The sequence below is a fragment of the Chiloscyllium punctatum genome, chromosome 37 (genome assembly GCF_047496795.1).
Source record: "Chiloscyllium punctatum isolate Juve2018m chromosome 37, sChiPun1.3, whole genome shotgun sequence".
Classification (NCBI taxonomy): domain Eukaryota; kingdom Metazoa; phylum Chordata; class Chondrichthyes; order Orectolobiformes; family Hemiscylliidae; genus Chiloscyllium; species Chiloscyllium punctatum.
The window spans coordinates 63,398,863-63,420,585 of NC_092775.1; the positions used below are offsets into that span (position 1 = coordinate 63,398,863).

Genomic DNA, 21,723 nt, shown 5'->3' on the forward strand with positions numbered 1-21,723 from the left:
CTCTCATCAATCCACTTTCCATTCATCTTTGGCAGCCACACCTGCGGGCCAAGTAGATGAGGGAGAATAATAAAGCTACACCAGTTCTGTTTATGGGTCTCATTAGTAATGCTCATCATAAAATTACACCCTTTCATGTTACAGGTAGCATCTTGCATATTGGATTTGATCTACAATCGTCATTCAGCAAACCTGAATAAATTCACCCAAATATCACTATGCCCTGACAGAACTATTCATTCCAATTCTGCTTTTAATAATTGATGAGTGATTTCGTGGAACATGCAAACCTTATAATTATTGAAACTGTTCTGTTGTAGCGATGTGTGAAATTGTTTCCATCCCATTCGATACAATTGTTCCCATAGCATTACATCACGTAGGAGAAAGTGAGGACTGCAGATGCTGGAGATCAGAGCTGCTCCTTGGATGCTGCCTGACCTGCTGCGCATTACATCATGTAACCAACTATACAACATATTTCTGGTTTGCCCTCTGCCCCAATCATTTCTGAGCCTAATGGCATCCCCAGTCAGGTTGATCAATATTTGTATCTTGTTTTGTGATGTCTTAATATCTATGGCATTCAATGCTCCCATGCCTGATCCTCACCCTCCTACAATCATGCCAAGCCCCTGCTTTCGCCTAGTCTTTTGCATTTTACCCCCTACGGGTTTTGACTCATGTTGTACCCTTAGCATAAGACAAAGTATATTTGAAGAACAACCACTTTGGTGCATGTTGAGAGGAGGTGTTCAACGTTGGCTATCCTTAACTGTTGTTGACTAGTTTTTTGGACTGACTTCTTGAGCCACCATCCATGTCCTACTTACTACTTCAGATGCATTGGTACATCGGTACCATTGCTCAACAAATAACGTGGTTTTTATTGTCTCATTAATGCTTTGAAGTGCATTTCTATTGTACTTTATCCAGTGCAACAATCAGGTTATATTTGTTAATTGCAGAGTTGCTTTTTTTTATATAAGCCACTTGATTTCACCATGCAATTTGCAGATGTCCTTACCCCATTCCCCAGGCTGACCATCGTCTCCTTCTCTGTCAACCAACACATCCTCTGAGAAAAAGAATGGGAATGACATTGCCACAGGAAATGACATCATCACATTAAATGACATCACCACATGAACTGAATTCAACACAAGAAATGACATCGCCAAACCAAGGAAACCTAAATACATAAATTGAAAGTGGGTGACTAACACTAGTGATTCACCAGAAGCTTACTGATGATGTTACTGATGATGGTGACAAAACGTCTGGTAAATAACCTTCCAGCTCAGTGAGCAAACTTACATCGAGATAAAGTAATGGTGTAAACATGACTTCCAAAACATCATTGCACAATATTGTCACAGCAGGAGGGCAGAGGAAGGTTGTAAAGAGAGGTCACAACTGCAGGAGTTAACCAATTGAACCTTAAGTGCAGATGTCAATAATTCGAACAAGTTCTTCCATCCAAAGTTCAACGGAAGAGTGACAAACTCATGTTTCAAAATACAGAATGAAGACGTATTTGTCCCCAAGTTGTTTGTGGAATCTAACCAAGTGTCATTTAATGGCTTGAAAGAGTTGTAAAGTAATCGAATTTCACCTGCATCAGTGGAGTTTCAACAGATGTATTTATTAAGAAAGGATAATTAATACTGGAAACTATGCAGTGTGGAAATAGTAAAGCTTTGTATAAAATGAAACCTTAGTTTAAAATCCACTTACTGCAGAAATCATTGAATCCCTAGAGTGAGGAAACAGGCCCTTCAGCCCAACAAGTACAAAGTGTAAACCTTTCAGACCCATTCCCTAACACTTTTAATCTACATTTACCCCTATCTAATGCACCTAACCCGACACATCCCTGAACACTCTGGACAAATTAGCATGGCCAATTCACCTAACCTGCACATCTTTGGATTGTGGGAGGAAACCAGAGCACTCAGCGGAAACTCATGCAGACATGAGGAGAAGGTGTAAACTCCACACCAACAATTACCCGAGGCTGGAATCGAACCTGGGTTCCTGGTACTGTGAGGCAGTATGCTAACCACTGAGTCAGTGTGCCACCGTATGTAAATAGTTGGGATCGTAAACTGCAGTTGCAAGTCAGAGGGACTGTTCTTTGATCACTTGGGCTGAAACGACAGAGGGATTGTTCTCAATTTGTCAGCCGTGTCACAGTCACTTTACATGAGAGTTGATTTCAAACACTTTATAGCAATTGGTGGAAGTTAATGTTTCCTAATGTGCCATACTAAAAGTAGTAAAGAATTTGGAAGAGTCACAGAGATTTGGCACGGAAACAAATCCTTCGGTCCAACTCAGACATGCGTACAGATATCTTAATCTAATCTAGTCCTGTTTGCCAGTACTTGGCCAACATCCCTCAAAATACTTCTTATTCATATACCCATCCAGATGCCTTTTAAATGTTGCAATTGTACCAGTCTCTACCACTTCTGTTGTCCTTCGAGAAAAGCAACTATTTAGGTTATTGGTAAATAATGCGTACAAATGGCAAATGTCTAGGAAGGCATAAAACTGTCAGAGCATTGTAAGATTCCAAGGACAGATGACAGAGGTCTCTGCTAAACATCATGAGATTATGAGAGGAATTAGGGATGACCACACACTTGTCCATCATTGTTTATGTGTTTATTGGACACAGTGAATAGATGAGGGGTATGTAGCTAACAATGACACCAATGTTGCAAGGAATTATTGAGTCTTGAGGTATAAAATTGTTGTATTTTGATGGGAAACTCAATGTCAGTGACCCCTGATCAGAGCTGGTGCTTAAGAGGACATTTGAACCCCATGTGAAGGTCAAATTCATGTTGGTCTCTGGTCAGTCCCACTTATGTGGTAAGAGAGCTCTGAATAAAAATTGCTTGTGCTAAGGAACACTGGACATAGACTCCTCTTTAATATTTCTTCCTCCAACTCATGCAAAGATTTTCAAGGGCCAGACATCAACTTTTCTTAATCAACTAGATCCGCCATATTATTACACACATCTGGGGTAGTTGCTTCTTGAAATCTGGCCTCTGAGTCAGAGATAGGGCCGTCATCACTGCTTCAAAAGGGCCCAGGCCTGTTCTAATACAACTGTGAGCCAGGGGAATTGCATCTCGGTCTCCTGGCTTAAAGATAGAGTCACTACCACCATGACATGCCATCTCTTTGTTTTCATGAATCTGCATCGAGTCATCCATTTATTCTGGCTCATCTTTTCTTCAGTAAAACAGCAGCATCATCCATGCTATTAGTTATAATAACAATTTGCAAGTGTTATGTGGAGTCTCACAGATAAAAGTCCCTGGACAGAATGTTTGATACTTTAATTGAATTTTACTTAAAATTATTTTCATTGCTGTTTACTAATGTTTAATTGAACAGAAGAGTAGATTTGAGGGGCTACCAGGTCCATTCCTTCATCCAGGTTTAATGTTTTTGCACTCATTAATTAACACCTTATGGAGGAAAGTCTACATTTCTGCTGATTTACAATTAAATTGGACTTTAGAAACATCATATAATTATAGTGATATACATTTCGTTATCATTCCTGTTTCAAGATTCATAGGTGTGCTTCATGCTTTAAAGTGTGTGTGGCATTTGCCATCTTGTCTTTGTCTATAACAGTAAGGATGGCATGGTGGCTCAGTGCATTACTGCCTGACCACACCAAGGGAGCTGGGTTCAATTCCACCCCCAACTGACTGTATGGATTTTGCACAATTTCCTCTTGTCTTTGTGGGTTTCCTTTGAATGCTGTGGGTGCTCTGATTGCAACTTACAGTTCAAAGACACCCATTTAGGTGGCCTGGCAATGCTAAATTGTATATGGTGTCCAGGAATGTGTAAGTTAGGCGGATTAGCTGGGAGAAATGCAGGGTTACAGTGTCGGGGGAGTGGAATGATCTTTGGAGGATTGTTGTGGACTCATTGGGAAGAATAGCCTGCTTGCATACCAGAGGGATTCAATGGTTAAAGATAATTGTGCAATTATTCATCACAATCATTTAAGTGAGCTTTCACTAATAGCAGCTTGTTGTATGACAGACCAAGCTACAAGTCAGTGGAAATCACTCTTATCCAGTGAATACAAAGTTGTGTTTTCCGATCTGACATTAGGCCCCGCTGACAATAAGCCAGTGTAATATTGAGGGTGTGTGACACTCACATGCACTTTGTCTTTTCTGTGGCAGCTGCCATCTGTGGATTCTGGGATATTATTTAATGGGTGGCATGGTGGCTCAGTGGTTAGCACTGTTGCCTCACAGCACCAGGGTCCCAGGCTTTATTTCAGCCTCAGGCAACTGTCTGCGTGGAGTTTACATGTTCCCCCTGTGACTGAGTGCGTTTCCTCTCACAGTCCAAAGATGTGCGGATCAGGTGGATTGGCCATGGTGTTAGGTGCATTAGTCAGAGGGAAATGGGTCTGGGTGGGTTACTCTTCGGACGGTTGGTGTGGACTTGTTGGGCTGAAGGGCCTGTTTCCACACTGTATGGAATCTAATCTAATCATAAGAGGAGGAGAGGCCAATATTTATTCTTCACAACATCACAAGAACAGGAGAGGTTCAAGATGTCAGCAAATATGTCTGTTAACAAACACTGATCTGCACAGGATATCATTGCTCAGCAGGGTCTTTGTCTCAGGCAATGCCTTAACATGGTTAAGAAAACCAATCTGACATTTGCAGCAGTGACGGAGGGAGCTGGTGCATATGGGGCTGTTTGCGCGCTTCAAGGAGGGATATGTTTTTGACAGCACGGTTAAGATTGAGACACATTTCTGTTGGTCTAGAATCACCTTTAGGCCAATGAGGTAAGGAAGGCACATTTTTTCTTTTAAGGACATGAAAGAACAAGATCGATGTCACCATCATCAATGACAGTTGTCACAGTCTCCACTGACATTAGTTTTACTTTCCAGATTTATAAATTGAGTTTTCAATTTCACCAGCTGACAGGATGAGATTTGAACTTTTCTCACTGGAGCGTTAGTGTGGGCCACTGGCTAGCTGATTCAGTGATATTTCCAAATTACGCCATCAACTCTCTCAAGTGAAAATGTGTTCTATCTACTCTATCAAAACATTAATGAATTTTACATACATCTATGGATCATCTTTTGTTCTTCTTTGTTGAAGAGAAAATAGACTCAACCGTTAATCATTTCCTGATGTGTATACCCAAGAATTTCCGTTATTATTGTTGTAAATCCTCCAAGCACCATCTCTAGTCCCTCAATATTCTATATATTGAATTATGAAAGGTATTGCATGTGACAGAAAATGCCCATGAACTGTTGTTAAATATATGTTTGGCAATTACTGGTTCTTCGAGTAATGTTTCTAACATCTAATTTTTCTATATTTCTCACTCACTTCTGTTCTGAAGAAGTTATATTAACTAGGAACACAAATTCACTCTATCTGTCTCTACGGATGGTGATCTCTACTGAGATTTTCTAAAATTATTTTAGATTACAAGCTTCTTAAGTTTTTTGTTTGTATAATAAATGTACTTAGTTGCTAAAATGATTTTGTGACAGTAATTTACAAGTGAATTCGCCACAGTCTCATCAGATCATAGGGTTGCTTTCTCATAGGACAGAGATGACTGGTGGTGACTTCAACCTGAGGGTTACCATGCCTCAATTGAGGGTCGAGAGGGTGAGTCCTTCATCGTTACCTCAGCTGGAATAGGAATTATACCGACTGTTGGTGTCACACTGCATTGAAACCAGCTATCCAGGCAACTGAGCTAGCTGCCTCCCTTCCCTATATTTAGTTACAAGTGGTCATGCTTTTCTGTTTGTTCAGCTGATCTTTGAGTAAGGTCTTCATTTTTACAACATGTACTTTGGAGAAACCATTGCCTCAAAATGGAATTTCTTCATGGCCACAGTTTGATGAAATTAGTCAAAAACCAAACTCACCTATCAAACATATGAAAGATTTCTGCGAATACTTCTTCGTAGTTTCTTTTTGCCTCCTCTTTCATCTCCCTTGTTTCATCACCAAGAGCTATTCAAAGTCAATGGTGCCACTTCCTAAGTTAAGAGCACACTGATATATAAGATCTGTCAACTGTTAACCGTGAACATTTGAGAACAAAATGATGTTTGAATGAAATAAAATTGCTAAATATAATTAAGAAATGTTTTCATACCATCTTTATCTACTTCCTCAATGATGGCATCCATCTCTTTTCTGGTGGGGTTCTGACCCAGAATTTTCATCATTTCAAACAACTGATCAGTGCTGATGGCACCACCACCATCAGCAGCAAACATGTCAAGCACGGCCGAAAACTCTACGAAAAGAAATTAAAGAAATTCTTGTCATGTTATTATTGGTTTCAATCTGCTTCAGAGAAATATTGGTATAAGGTCCATCAATATGTGCACATCATTTCATAGATAATCACATGTAGATTAAGTCAGGACAGTGCTGGTTTGGTGTTACACAGTATTTAAGCACAGATACACCCATTCAAACCAACAGGCTAAACCTCAATATATAAACTCCATACATATGATTGTTCGTGAGAACTGTTACAATCTGAGATTTGACTATCCTATGGGAAACCCAAGACATCAATCATAAGTGAAGTGCATAAACTATTGTGTACTAATTAGTGAAGAATTTAATTAAGTTTGATTTAGATTTTATTATCACAAGTGCTCAAGTACAGAATTACTGGAGTACAATGAAAAGTGTACAAAGACAACACACATGGCTCCATCTGAGGGATAAAGGCACTGAGGAATGAAAATGTTCGCGACAAAGTTGAAACAAAAACAGAGTTAAAAAGTTAAGGATTCACTTCATAGAGTAAGTCGAAGAGTAAGGAAATAAGATAATAGTGAACACTAAAGTACTGCTTAATTCAAACTAGGAAGGGCTACTTTATCAGCAGCTCTTATCCTGGCTAATCCAGAATTACTCAATGACTAAATAACATCACTCCCTCATGCTAGCTAGGTCACAGACATCCCACCCCATGGCTTCAACAATGCACCAGTGTAATCATTCCTTGCAATGAGTCTCAATAATTTGATTTTCAAAAGTGCAGAAATTGCTTCTTCAGTTCATTGCTGTGAAACAGTCCTTTTACCAATTCCCTCTCCAATCAAAAATAAATTAAAATAAAAGATATTCTCTTTCAATCTTGTGCAGCAGAGGTTGGTAGTGGAAGCCCTGACGATGTAAAAGTAGCAACTGAGGGAGTTCAGGTAAAACCAACTGGTCTGATATCAGGCAGAGGGGAAGATGAGCTTCAGAGAAGAATCCTCTTGGACAAGAGGAGGGCAGAGGAGCACAGAGACAAACTGAAAAGGGGAATGCAGGCATTTGATGGAAATAACACCATCAATCAGTCAGCTGCTTGGAAATGACCGCTCCAGTTCTGTTGGAAACTGTAGCAATGTAAGATGATGATTGTGGACATCTGTGCTCTGATCCAGAAGGATTTAATGCCTTTCAGATTCCATATCAATCCCCCTTACTGCAGCCTTTAAGGTCACTATTAGTCTGAAGTTTTATGCAACCAGATCATTCCAGACATCAAATGTTGACCTGAGTAGAATCTCATCACTCCATCAGACAGGATAAAGTAACCCTATCTCCATCGGTCCCAACCTCCTACCTTAATAGTTTGAATCCTCCCCAGCAACACTAGCAATTCTCCCTGCAGTATATCAGTCCCCTTCCAAATTGGGTGCAATCGGTTTTTCTTGTACAGTTCACTTCTCCCTCAAAAGAGATTCCAAATGATGCAAAAATCTGAATCCTTCTCCCAGCTCCTCAGCCATGCATTCATCTGCTCTATCCTCCTCTTCCTGCCTGTGTGATTTTTAACTTTGTCCACCCCAGTCCAACACCACACCCCCAAAGTAATAATGATGATCATCATAACAAAAAAATGGGAGAAAAGGGAGAAAAAAAACAATAAACCTCACATCCCTCTTCCCGTCGGAGACCCCTCGATCGAGGCTGAGCTTCATTTCTAGCCCTGTTCCCGATCCCGGTCCGAGGTGAAGTTCAACGACTTGGAATGAAAGTCGCTCTCCCTCACAGAGTAACAAACTGCCAGCACAAGCTGCTTGAAAATACAGAAAACAAGTTCTGATTGTGTCGTCTGAGGCACGTACAGGAATGTTCACAGGACCCCTTCAAAGTCATGAAGCTGTCCAATATCAGCAATAAGCTCAGCCCCTTCAGCCCGTCCTGTACAATCCACCCCCGATGATATTTGACAGCGCATGTCACAATTGCAAATACAGACGCAAATCAGCGATAGCCACGTGAGAACATAAAATAAAGAGGATGTGACCTACACCAGGAAATTAAAACGGCAATGAAAATAACCATTACCGATACAAAAAATATAACAATTGGGTGATTTATCAAATTAATAATCGCAGTGTCCTTTGGGGTCCAACCCTTAAATAAATCCCTCCAGTGATGTACAGTAAAGGCCATGATCGAATTAGCAAGTCAACTGTCCATCTGCGCACAACATGGCGGCTTTCATTGGAAGCATATTTTACCCCCTTATCGCCAGTTCCTGAATAATACAAGTGTTTTCATGGAGAAATTGCTCCAACCGATTGAAATTCACAAAAGGTGGAAGGTCCTGTCCCCCAAAGGCAGTATGGTCGTGCTGTCCATTTCCCATTTCCCTAATTGATATGCTCTGTCTACTTGGGGATCATAGATAGTGTATGTATCCTTACAACAATGATTAACTGGGACATCCTTTCGGTTACCATCTAAATAACTGGTGCGGGGACGGGTAATACAGGCCCGATTTTGTCCTGCCTTGTGAATAACTGTGTCATTGTATGGAACTAACTGCCATGTGCATGTTCCTGCAGAATGTTCAAGGGAGCACAGTACAAACACTGGGCTGTGGAATGGACATGCCGTATCAAATGGCCACCCCTGGACAATCAGTCTCATTGTGAGGTTTATTCCTCTCATCAATCCACTTTCCTCTCATCTCTGGCAGCCACAGCTGCGGGCCAAACAGATGAGGGAGAGTAATAAAGTTACACGAATTCTGTATATGGTTCACATTAATAATGCTCACAGTAAAATTACACCATTTCATGTTACAGGTAGCATATTGCATATTGCAATCTTCATTCAGCAAACTTGAAAATGTTCACCCACATATCACTGTCCTGACAAAACTATTCATTCCAATTCTACTCTTAACAATTGATGAGGAATGTCATGGAACATGCAAACCATAGAATTATTGAAACCATTCTGTTGTAGGGACGTGTGAAGTTCTTTCCATCCCATTCTATACAATTGATCCCATCGTATTACATCAGATAATCAACTGGATAACATATACCTGGTTATCCCTCCGTCCCAATCATTTTCTAGACTAATGGCACCTTCAGTCAGGATGGTCAGTTTTTGTATCTTGTTATGGAATGTCTTAATATCCATGGCATCCAATACTCCAATGCCTGATCCTAGCTCTCCTAATATTGGACCAAGACCCTGCTTTAATCTGATATTTTGCAGTCGCCTAACTAAAGGCTTAACTTTACACCCTGGGGGTTTTGACTCATATTGTACCCGTATCGTGAGATTAACTACACTGGGAGATACAATCACTTTGGTGCATGTTGAAAGGAGGCGTTGAATACAGACCATCCTTAACTGTTGTTGACTAGTTTTCTGGACTGACTTCTAGAGCCGCCAGCCATGGCCTGCCCACTACTTCAGATGTTTTGGTACAATTGTACCATTGATCGGCAAATACCGTGGTTTTTATTGTATCATTGATGCTTTGCGGTGTGTTTGTATTAAACTTTACCCAGTGTGACAACCAAGTTGTAGTCATTTACTGCGTCGTTGCATTGTTTTTTTGCACAAGCCATTTCTGTTCAACATGTAGTTTGCAGATGTACATCCCCCTTGCTACCCATCACCCACACGACGTACATGTTGCAGCATAGTGTCCAATGGCACATCGACGCCCTGATTAATCAGTGAAGTTGTCCTGTACTCTGTTAGTCTCTCAGGCTGACCACACCATTTCCGCACAGCAACCACAGAAATCCGTTGCCCGTGTAAACTGATGTGTTATCCACAGCAGCAATCTCCCATAACAATTCACCTTGGGTACTGTGAACAAATTATGTCTTATCAACGTACAATCTTTGACAACTCACTCTCCTTTCATTAACTCCCCACTGCCTATAAACTCTGGGACGTCCTGCTCCATTATCAATATCCTTTAGATATCACCTTGTCCAGAGGTAAGTATCTCACAAGTTTTAGGAGGGTGTTGTGGGTGGTGTACCCAAACCTTTTTCCCTGTACAATGGTCATCGGACGGTGTCGGTTTATTGGAAGGATGTAACTGGCCACCTCCTACAAACATTCGACTCAGAGGTCTCCCTCCTTTCAGAGGCTGATAGTTCAGGTTGTACAATATCAGTGGCAGCACTTTGAGCAATCCCAATAACATATGATTCGGGGGTCAATAATTTAGTTTGTTATTTTAATAACTCATTCACATGTTCTATAAGACCAGCTGGTGAGGCTAGTAAGGAATGTGGAACTTCCAATGTGTCCCGTTGTCTGCAGTTCAATGCTGCACCTGTTGACCTGGAAAGTGTGAACCATTGCCTGATTATATATCTGACGGTTCACCATAGCGGGATATCAATGGTTCTAGGCCCATAACAATGATATCCTGCTTACTTTTCTTGTCCGGAAAGCTAATATTAGCCCAGAGTAACTGTCCACCATGGTTAGCAGAAATTGATATCGTTGTTGTAACGGGAATGGGCCAATATTGTCCATCTGCCACATTTGATCAGGCTGCACTCCTCAATTAGTTTGTGCCATTGAATTTTTCGGCAGTATATTTCACACCTGCCAATAACCCTTTCACCAGATCGGCGGAGAAGTGCAAACCTCAATCTCGTGCCCACTACACAGGGCCCTGATACCCTCAATATCCTGATTTTTCATGAGCCCGTTTTCCAGTGTGACACTCTTCAGATGCACCTTCAATTGTGCTGCCTTTTACTATCCTATCTTACAGTATTGTTAGGATCAGCAGATTACAGACAATCTTTCACATGGGCATTAACATGGTGCACAGTAATTTCCATGTGCTGTGCCTTCACCCATATTTGTTTCCATAGTTCTGTTCCACACAGGGCTTTTCCAGCAATTTTCCAGTCATGTGACTGGCAAGTTGGCATCCATACAGCCACGACACACCAGTCAGTATAAACATACAAACACTGACTCTCTTCTTGTGCAAGGACCACAGCTGCTTATTCGGCATACTTGCTCAATTCCTCCATCTCCCTCACTACAGTTAATCGTCTGTGTGGAGAGATTAAACAGCTGCTCGCCACCGCCTTCCGCCATTCTCCCAAGTGGTTCATCTAACTTTCCTCCAAACACAGTGACGAGTATCTTCAGCCAGTTATTCAAAGGGTACGCTCCCATTGAACGGGAGATGCAGGAATGGCCAGGTCAGAGCTCGGGTATTCAGCTATTTGTTCATTGAGTTTGGCAACCCCTTCCTTTCCCTTCTTGGCTCGATCAGCGATGTACCATTTCTATTTTACAATGGTGCTTTGTTGGGTACTACCGGCCTTGTGGGTCACAACACCAAATAACACCCCTGTCAGAATTGGTAACTCCGGGCTGAGGAGCATTTTGTCCTCGTCCGTCTGTCCTTCAGTTTCTACCATGTCCCAGTAACAGGCCAGAATTTGTTTTTCAAATGGTGGGTAATGCAAAACTGCCTCAGTACCTTTCTGGACCAGAAGCCCCAAAGATATCGCTTTCCCGATTTGTCTCGGCCATAAGCTCCACATGGCTACATCTTATAGAACTGACATTTGTAAAACAAAGACTCGGCCAGGTATCTGAGGGGCCCAAGGGCAGTGTTTGTGCTACGGCCTCTTTGGCGGCCTTCAATGCTCTCTGTTCTTCATCGCCCCATTCACACTCAGCTTCCTTTTGAGTAATGGCATATCAGTAACATCTGAGTTACATGATCAAGTGAGGGACATGTCTGCACCAATATCCGAGCCATCCTCAGTCTTGATAGTTGGAACAAACATTTCTTGAATTTTATTTTTTTTATAGATAACTATTGTTTTTTTGTTAACTGAATACTTAAAAAACTGCTGCTCTCTGCATCATTTTCGGATTCACTTCCCAGTCTCTGTATCGCATATGTTGCAGCAGTGTGACTAGAGCTTCCGTTACCACAGTTCCCGTTGGTCCGTGGATCAAGATATCATCAATATAATGTGTACATGTATGTCTGTGGGCAGCGGACACATATCTAAGTCCCTGTAATAAACTTAAGGCTGACGCCCACCAATTGGGAAGTTGGTCAATTCCATAGAATCCTCGTACAGTTTAATTGTGTTCAGTGTTTCCATCTACTTCATGTTTTCATATCAGCGCACACACATCACCTGTTCCATTCCCTCGGAAAGGCGATGTCTCTGTGGCTCGAATCCGCGGAGCTCTGGCCCCACCTTTCCCTGACATTGTCTCCTGATCCCCGAATTATCAAACTGTTGATCTCTCTCTCTCTCTGTCCTGAGTTACCTGCCTGACCTTGACTTCATTCAGAATCAAGTGGAACTGTTTACTTGGTTCCCCGAAATATTCACAGGTTGACCATTCCTCCCAGCAACTGCTCAGTTCAACCAGTCGTTCATCCCAACACTGTGAATCCCTGATTTTGGGGGGGATAAATGCTTCCGAAATGCTTCCGGATCCCTAGCAGGACTGTCACTCATCTTTCGTGTCTTGGGGACTGCCTTTGCTGGAGAGGTTTTTAAAATTTGATTTATTCGTTCAACCATGCCAAAGCTCTATGTGAAATTGTTAAATTGTCATTTGTATTGAATTTTCTCTCTTCAGTTGCCTTTTATACAACAGTAATTCAAAACCATGAGGGAAATTCTCTGATACCTCAGTCTGCCTTGTTGTCGGAGTGAGAGGTACAGACATTTTGACATTTGTGATCAGAAGCTCCAGACAAAAGTACACTGCTGTGACATGGGAGCATGGCTCCTCCATTTCAGCTGTGACTACAGTCATGGAGTCATTGAGTCATACAGTGTGGAAACAGGCACTTCGTTCCAACTCGTCCTGGTCAGAAACTAACCTAGTCCCATTGATCTGCATTTGGCACAGATCCATCTAAGCCTTTTGATTCATGAGTCCATCCAAACGCCTTTGAACTGTCGTAATTGTACCTGCCTCGACCACTTCCTCAGGCAGCTTGTTCCATAAACACACCACCCTCTGTGTGAAATAGATGCCCCTCAAGTTCCTTTTAGAGCTTCCTCCTCTCACCTTATTGCTATGCCCTCTTATTTTGGACTTCCTTACCATGGGAAAAAGATTTTAGCTATTCACCTTCTCTCTTCCCCTTGGAATTTTATAAACTTCCAAAGTGTCACCCCTCAAGCCTGCAATGCTCGAGGGAAACAAGTTCCAGTTTATTCAGCCTCTGCCTGGATCTCAAACCCTCCAGTCCCAGCAACACATTTGTAAACTTTTACATGCTTTCCAGTTTAACAGGGCAAGCACAACTGAATACAATATTCAGAAACTGGCCTCACTAATGTCTTGTGTGCTGCAACACGACTTCTCAACTCTTATACTCAATGCTCTGACCAGTGAAGTCAAACATACGCAGCACTGCCTTCATTACTCTGCCTACCTGTGACTCCACTCTGTAGGAAGTATGTACCGACTTCTCTCTGTTTGGCAACACTTCCCCAGAACCCTGCCATTAAATGGGTTAATCTTGCCCTGTTTAGTTTTACTCAAAGGCAACACTTCACATTTATCTAAATGAAACTCCATCTGCCACTCCTGAGATAGACCAATTAGATCATTGGCCCATCTGATCAAGATCTCATTTTACTCTTCGATAACCTTCTTCATTGTCAACTATGTCACCAATTTTGGTATCATCTGTAATCTTACCAACCATGCTTCCTGTATTATCATCCAGATCATTTCAATAAATGATAAAAGGCAGTGGACCCAGCACTGATCTTTGTAGCACACTGCTGGTTACAGGCCTCTTGTCCAAATAACAACCCTCTAAAGCAACTCTCTATCTCCCACTGTCAAACCTATTTTGTATCCAATTAGCTAGCTCTCCCTTGATCCCCTATGATCTTACCTTATTAACCAGTCTTCCACGCTGAACCTTGTCAAAGACCTTGAAAAAGTAGACAACTTCTAGCGCTCAGGCTTCATCTCTCTTCTTGGACAACTCTCCAAAAACTCAGTCAAGTCAATCTGACATGATTTCCAACATAGAAAGCCAGGTTTACTACCTCTCATCAATCCTTACCTTTTCAAATGCATGGAACACGTCTGTCTCAAAATCCCCTCCAATAACCTCCCTACCATGATGTCAAGGTTCATTGACCAGTTGTTCCCTTGCTTTTACTTGCAGCATTTCTTCAATAATGGCACAACATTATCCACTCTCCAGTCTTCTAGCACCTGACCCCTGACTGTCAATGATGAAAATATCTCAGCAAGGGGCCCTGCAATGTCACCCTTAAATTGGCACAATGTTCTGGAATGCACCTGATCAGATCCTTGCTATTTATCTACATTTGTGCATTTTTAAAGACTTCCAGCCCCTCCTCTTCTGCAATATGGATGCTTTTCAAGCTATCACAATTTATTTTCTCAAGTTCCTTGAGCCGTGCCAGTATTTTTTAACTAACAGTTTGATTTCTTGTGAGTTTATCCACAGTTGACAACTCATAACTGAATGCTCTTAAAGATTTTTCTGCAAGCTACTTTGTTATATTAAGGCTCCACCTTAGAGTTTTGATTAAGATCCCAGTCTGCGTGATTTATAGTCAGAAACCAACTCTAAAGTATTTTATATTAACCTGCTCTGGCATGATCTTCCAGTTCTCCAGTGCAAGAAGGATTTGAACCTGGACTTTAAGATCCAGAGGTGTTTACATGTGCCACAAGAGCCACAGGGCCCTCTTCTTGTTCAGACCCTTCACCAAACTAACTAAGTGAAATAACATAACAATTAACAAGCTGTTGTTGTGGCCCATGATTAAGTTGCCAAGATGGGGCTGCTTGGGGATTTTTAGCTAACACAAGATGGTTGAAAGGATTTGACTGTTACTAACAGCAGATGTTTACAGCTCGAGTTGTGGTCTCTGTATAGATATACTGGGTAAGATAAGCGTTTTTAGGGGAAGAAACATGAAGGAAGTTAATCAGCTTTCTGTAAACAGGCAGTTCCAAACACATGAGCATTCTAATATGGAGCATTTTTGTAAGGCCTCGTTTAGCTACAGTCTCGAGCTTGTTATTGAGTAAAAATAGAAGGAAAATCCGATCTGACAGAATTTGGAACTGTTTGAATAATTGCAGAATTACAAAGGCAAGCAACCTGTGAAAAGGTTAGTTGTAATCCTTGAGCAAATGTTTTGATGCAATAATGAGGACAAATGCATCATTATGGAAGATAAATTAATGGTGAAAACATGATCTCCAAAAGACCATTGGCACGGGAAGAAGACAGAGGAAGGTTGTTAAAAGAGAGGTCACGACTGCAGGAGTTAAACAATCGAAATTTAAATGCAGATGTAGATAATTCGAACAAATTCTCACATACAAAGTTCGAAGGAAGAGTGACAAAGCCACATTGCAAAATACAGAGTGAAGATGTATTTCTCCCCAAGTTGTTTGTGGAATCTCATCAAGTATCATTTAATGGTTTGATCGAGTTGTGAAGTGATAGAATTCTACCCCCTTCAATGGAGTTGCAACAGATGCATTTATTAAGAAAAGATAATTAATACTGGAAAGTATGCAGTGTGGAAATGGGAGAGATTTATACAAAATGAAAATGTTGTTTAAAATCCATTTACAGCATGAAACATAGAACCCCTACAGTGTGGAAATAGGCCTTTCAGTCCATCAAGGTTTTCCGAAGTCTAACCCACCCAAACCCATTCCCTACTCTACTACTCTACATTTACCTCTAACTAATGCATCTAACCTCCACATCCCTGAACACTATGGGCAATTTAGCATGGCCAATTCACCTAACCGGCATATCTTTGCATTGTGGCAAGAAACTGAAGCACTCAGAGGAAACTCATGCAGACATGGCAAAAATGTACAAATTCCACATAGACTGTCACCCGAGGCTGGAATTGGACTCAGGTCCCTGGTGCTGTGAGGCAGCAGTGTCAACCACTGAGCCACTGTCCCACTGCATGTCAATAGGTGAAATTGAAAACTGCAGTTGCAAGTCAGAGGGACTGTTGTTTGATCTCTCAGGCTAGAGTGAGAGAGAGATTGTTCTCAATTTGTCAACTGTGTCACAGTAACTTTATATTAAAGTTTATTTTGAAGACTTTATAACAATTGGTGGAAAGTAATATTTCCTCATTTGCCATACTAAAAGCGGGACAGAATTTGGAAGAGTCAGAGTCATAGAGATGTTCAGCACAAAAACAAAGCTTTCGGTCCAATTTAGACATGCGTACAGATATCTTAATCTAATCTAGTCCTATTTGCCAGCACTTGGTCCACATCCCTCTAAATCCTTTCTATTCACCTATCCAATCAGATGCTTTTAAAAAGTTGTAATTGTATTAGCCTCCACCACTTCTGAAGTCCTTCGAGAAAAGCAACTATTTAGGTTATTGGTAAATAATGCTGTGCAGATGGGAAATGTCTAGGAAGGCATAAAGCTGTAAGAGCATTGTAAGATCCCAAAGACAGATTATAGAGGTGTCTGATAAACACCATGAGATTATGGGACGACCTCGGAATGTCCATATGTTTGTCCATTATTGTTAGTGTGTTAATTGGATATGCCGTATAAATTAGGGGGATGTGGCTAACAATGGCATCAATGTTGCGTAGAACTACTGGGTAACATGAAGGGCATAAAAATACATTTCACTGGGGAACTCAATGTCAGTGACCCTTGATCTGAGCTGGCTTTTATGAAAGCAACTGCACCCCATGTGAAGGCCAGATTCAGATCTCTGGCCACTCCCACTTAAGTGGTCATAGATCTCTGAATGAAGATCGCTTTTGTGAAGGAAGGAAGACGTAAGACCCCTCTTTCATATTTCTCCCTCCAACTCAAGCAAATCTCATCAATGGCCTGATAAACATCATGAGATTATGGGAAGACCTAGGAATGTCCATACGGTTGCCCAGTATTGTTTGGGTGTTTATTGGATACGGCGTACAGATTCTTCTTAATCAACTCTTCTTAATCAACTAGACCAGCCACATTATTGTACATGTCAGGGGGAGTTGCTACTTGAAACCTGGCCTTCTGGGTCAGAGATAGGGCTACCACCACTGCTGTAAAAGGGCCCAGCACTTGATATTGTGAATCAACCTGTTTATAAATCTGTTCTGACACTACCGTGAGCCAATGGAATTGCGTCTGGGTCTCCTGGCTCAGAGATAGGGGCAGTTCCACTGTGACATAATATTTCTTCGTTGTTATGAACTTGCATGAAACAATCCATTTATTCTGGTTCATCCTTTCTTAAGTAAAACAGCATCACCCATGCCATTAGTGAAAACAAGTTATAAGAGTTACTAGTCCTCTCACAGTTAAAAATCCCTGGATAGAATGTTCGTTATATAAGTGAATTTTACTTTAAATTGTTTTCATTGTTGATTTGCCAAGGTTCAACTGAACAGAACAGTAGATTTGAGGGGCTACCTTTTCTATTCCTTCACCCAGGTTTGATGTTATTCCACTCGTTAATTAACAACACCTTGTGGAGAAAAGTCTACATTTCTGCTGATTTGCAATTAAATTTGACTTTAGAAACATTATATAGTTATGGTGATATATGTATCACTATCATTCCCGTTTCATGATTCGTAGGTGTGTTTCATGCTTTAAAGTGTATGAGGGATTTGCCATCTTGTCTTTGTCTATAACATTAAGGATGGCACGGTGGCTCAGTGCAGGGACCTGGGTTCTGTTCCACCCCAGCTGATTGTCTGTATGGAGTTTTCACATTTTCCTCTTGTCTGTGTGGGCTTGCTCTGGATGCTCAGGGTGCTGTGGTTGTCATTTACAGTCCAAAGACGCACAGTTCAGTGGACCGGCAATGCTAAAATGCCCATAGTTTTCAGGAATGTGTAGTTTCGGTGGATTAGCTGTGAGAAATGCTGGGTTACAGGGTAGGGGGAGTGGAATGATCTTCGTAGAATTATTGTGGACTCAATGGGATGAATAGCCTGCTTGCACACCATAGCGATTCAATGGTTAAACATAATTGCACAATTATTCATAACGATCATTTGAGTGAGCTTTCACCAATAGCAGTTTGTGCAATAGATCAAGCTATGATTCAGTTGGGAGCACTCTTGTCCAGTGAATGCCAAGTTGCAGTTTCCAATCTGACTTTAGGACCTGCTGACAAAATGCCAGTCTAATATGGAGGGAATGTTTCACTCCCACGCACTTTGTCTTTTGGGTGATAGCTGCCATCTGTAGATTCTGGGACATTATTTACTATAAGAGGAGGAGAGGCCAATATTCATTCTTCACAACATCACAATAACAGATTATCTAGTTGTACAGGTTGCTGCAAACAGATTGGTGATTATGTTTCCTTAAAAATACTTCACTAGCTGTTACACGTGTTGAGAAATCTTGTAGTCATCAACGTTTAGTGCATCCAATGCATCTTCCCTGAACACTTCCGACAACCTCAACTAAACCCCACCACCAAGAACACCTTTCCCGCTCACCCCACTCTGCCTTCTGCGAGGGCCGTTTCCTTTGACAATCTTTGGTTTGCACCATTCTCCCCACTGACGTTCCCAAACTCCGAGACACCTTTTTCTGCAACCCGGAAAAGATGCAAAACCTGCCAGTACACCACCCCACCTCACGTCCATCCAGGGCCCATAACAGTTCTTCCAGGTGAGACAGAGGTTCACCTGCCTCTCCTTCAACATAGTTCACTGCACCAGGTGCTCCTGATGTGGTTCATTCAACGTCCGTGAGACCAAACTTAAACTTAGGGAACCGTTCACAAGCATCCCAGCCGGGCCCGCAGGGGCTGAGTAGACCTCCCAGTCACCACCCATTTTAATTCCCCTTCCCACTCCTTTTCCAACATGACCATCCTTGACGTCCCCTATTGCCTCAATGAATCACACCATAAATTGGAGGAAAAACACCTCATCTTCCACCTCGGCGGCCTCCAGCCCACAGGATCAAAACTGAGTTCTCCAATTGCAAATAACCTCCCTTCCCATCCCCCGACTCCCTTTCCTGCCCCTCACCCCACTTCCTCACCTCCCTGCCACCAATTGGATTCATTCCTCCCATTGATCAAACAGGTCGTATCCTCCACCTGTCTTCAGCTATCCCCAATTCACCACCCTGCCCTGCCACTCCCTTTATCTCCATCTCCCCCTACCACCTCCTCCAGTGCTGCAGATGGGTTACACCCAAAGCGTCAACTTGTCCATCTCCTTTTGCTGCCTGGCTTGCTGTGCTCTTCCAGCCTCCTACCTGTTAAGAAAAGTTTGCCATTTAAATGTAAACAGTTCTGGTGCCAACATAGAAACCTCTTTTGAAGGATGTAATTTAATGTTGTCACCTGCAGAAAATAGAGCATAAAAATCCAGGAAATAAAATCCAGAGAATCCATATAATTCACCAAATGAAATGCAACAGCAATTTGTTGTAAATGAAGACATTAGCGTTACTAGGAAAGGGTTTTCAATAGATTGTGCAGTGTTCCATGCTGGTAGCCATCCATTAAGAGTTTCATACATAGGGGGTTGCTTCTTCCTACAAAGAGAGAACTGTAGCAGCTATGATTCTATGTGCTTAATGTGTAACTCTAGATCTGTCTAACAGATTTGGGTTCTTTGCAACCATCTTCTGTGTTTCAGATGTCTGATCAGTTGGCTACAGATGAGGGAGGCAACATCATATATTTCATTAAATCATTGGATCATTTATGCTTGGTGATCTGGGAAGCAGGACAGAGCATTAAGATAATAGGACCAAGAGATTCTCCATGAGAGTGGTGTAAGATAATTCTTTCGCAATGAATTGCTGATGAATGTTGGTTGTTTACTTATTCATCGCCATCCATTCTGTAAAGGAAAGAAGATATTTGATTGAAAATATACATGTTTTAAATACTTAATAGTAAACCATTCATCGCCAATAAATTTAACTTATTATATTATTTGTACATACCAATAAGGTCAAGTTTACCATCATTGTTCTTGTCCCACTCCCTCATGTATTTATCAACTTCATCATCTGCATAATGCTTCCCACTGCCATTGAAAATAAATTTCAGCTCTTTACAATCGATGAACCCATCAGCATTCCTAGATTCAGCAAGAAAAGTCACCAATCAATCAGTATTATCTGCCTCATCAAAATTGAAGTTTCTACATGAGAAAAGGTCAGATCCATCTAATTTCGCTCTCATCCAGCCATACTTCTTACATTATATAATCTAATCTGAGTAATCCATTTTCATCAATGATCTACAACAAATCTATGCTGTATGAACATCTCAGGAAAGAGCTTCAGACACTCTAGGTTCAAAGTCACCTGTTCCATCCAAGAATGGTACACTTGCTACACAATGTCTGAAACTACTCACGACCTGGATTAAATATTGTGTCCTCTACTCTGAAAGCAAATTACAATAATCTGTCATTGTAAGTCCCATTGTGAACCAGATCGGTGTCACCACAATCAATGACAGTTGTCACAGTTTCCACTGACAATAGTTTTCAGAAGCATGAGTGTGGGTCACTGGCTAACTGATCCGGCGACATTTCCAAACTACGCTATCACCTCTCTCAAGTGAAAACATGTCATCTATCTACTCTTTCAAAACATTTGTTAATTTTACACATATCTATGGATCATCCCTTAGTCTTCTTTGTTGAAGAGAAAATAGACTCAATCGTTAATCATTTCCTGATGTGTTTACTCAAGAATTTCTAGTATCATTGTTGTAAATCCCATAAGCACCATCTCTAGTGCCTCAATATCCTTTATATAAAATGATGAAAGGTATTACATGTGACATACAATGTGCATGAACCAAGGTTCAAGACATGTTTGGCAGTTACTGGTTCTGCGAACAATGTTTCTAACACCTAATGTTTCTATACTTCTACCTCACTTCTCTTCTGAAGAATTTATATTGAACTAGGAACAAAAACTCTGATTTTCCCTCTCTAGGGATGGTGATCTCTACTGAGATTTTCTATTATGATTTCAGATTACAAGCTTCTGAACTATTTGGTTTGTATAATAAATGTATTGCATTACTAAAATGGTTTAGTGATGGTAATTTACAATTAATTTCACCACAGTCTCACCAGATCATAAGGCTGCTTTCTCATAGAACAGAGAGACTGTTGGTGAGTTTAACCTGAGGGTCAGAATGCCTCAGTTGAGGGTCGAGAGGGAGTGTCCTTCATAGTAACCTTAGCTGGAGTAGGAATTAAACCTACACTGTTAATGTCACTCTGCATGGGAACCAACTATCCTGAGATAGCTGGCCCCATCACCTACATTTAGTTTCAAGTACTTGTGCTTTTCTGTTTGTTGTGCTGATCTTTCACTAAGGTTTTTCAT

At 41.3% G+C, this 21,723-nt stretch overlaps 1 protein-coding gene across 1 annotated transcript in view; it reads right to left on the bottom strand.

Annotated features, from left to right (window-relative positions):
* The window catches only part of LOC140463204 (troponin C, skeletal muscle-like), a 66,047-nt gene that overhangs the window by 3,497 nt on the left and 40,827 nt on the right, over positions 1-21,723 (bottom strand). The window contains exons 4-5 of the mRNA XM_072556997.1: positions 20,317-20,453; positions 6,199-6,342 (exon numbers count right to left, since the gene is read on the bottom strand). Of these exons, the coding sequence (XP_072413098.1) occupies positions 6,199-6,342; positions 20,317-20,453 (281 nt within the window). The remainder of the gene's footprint in view (positions 1-6,198; positions 6,343-20,316; positions 20,454-21,723) is intronic.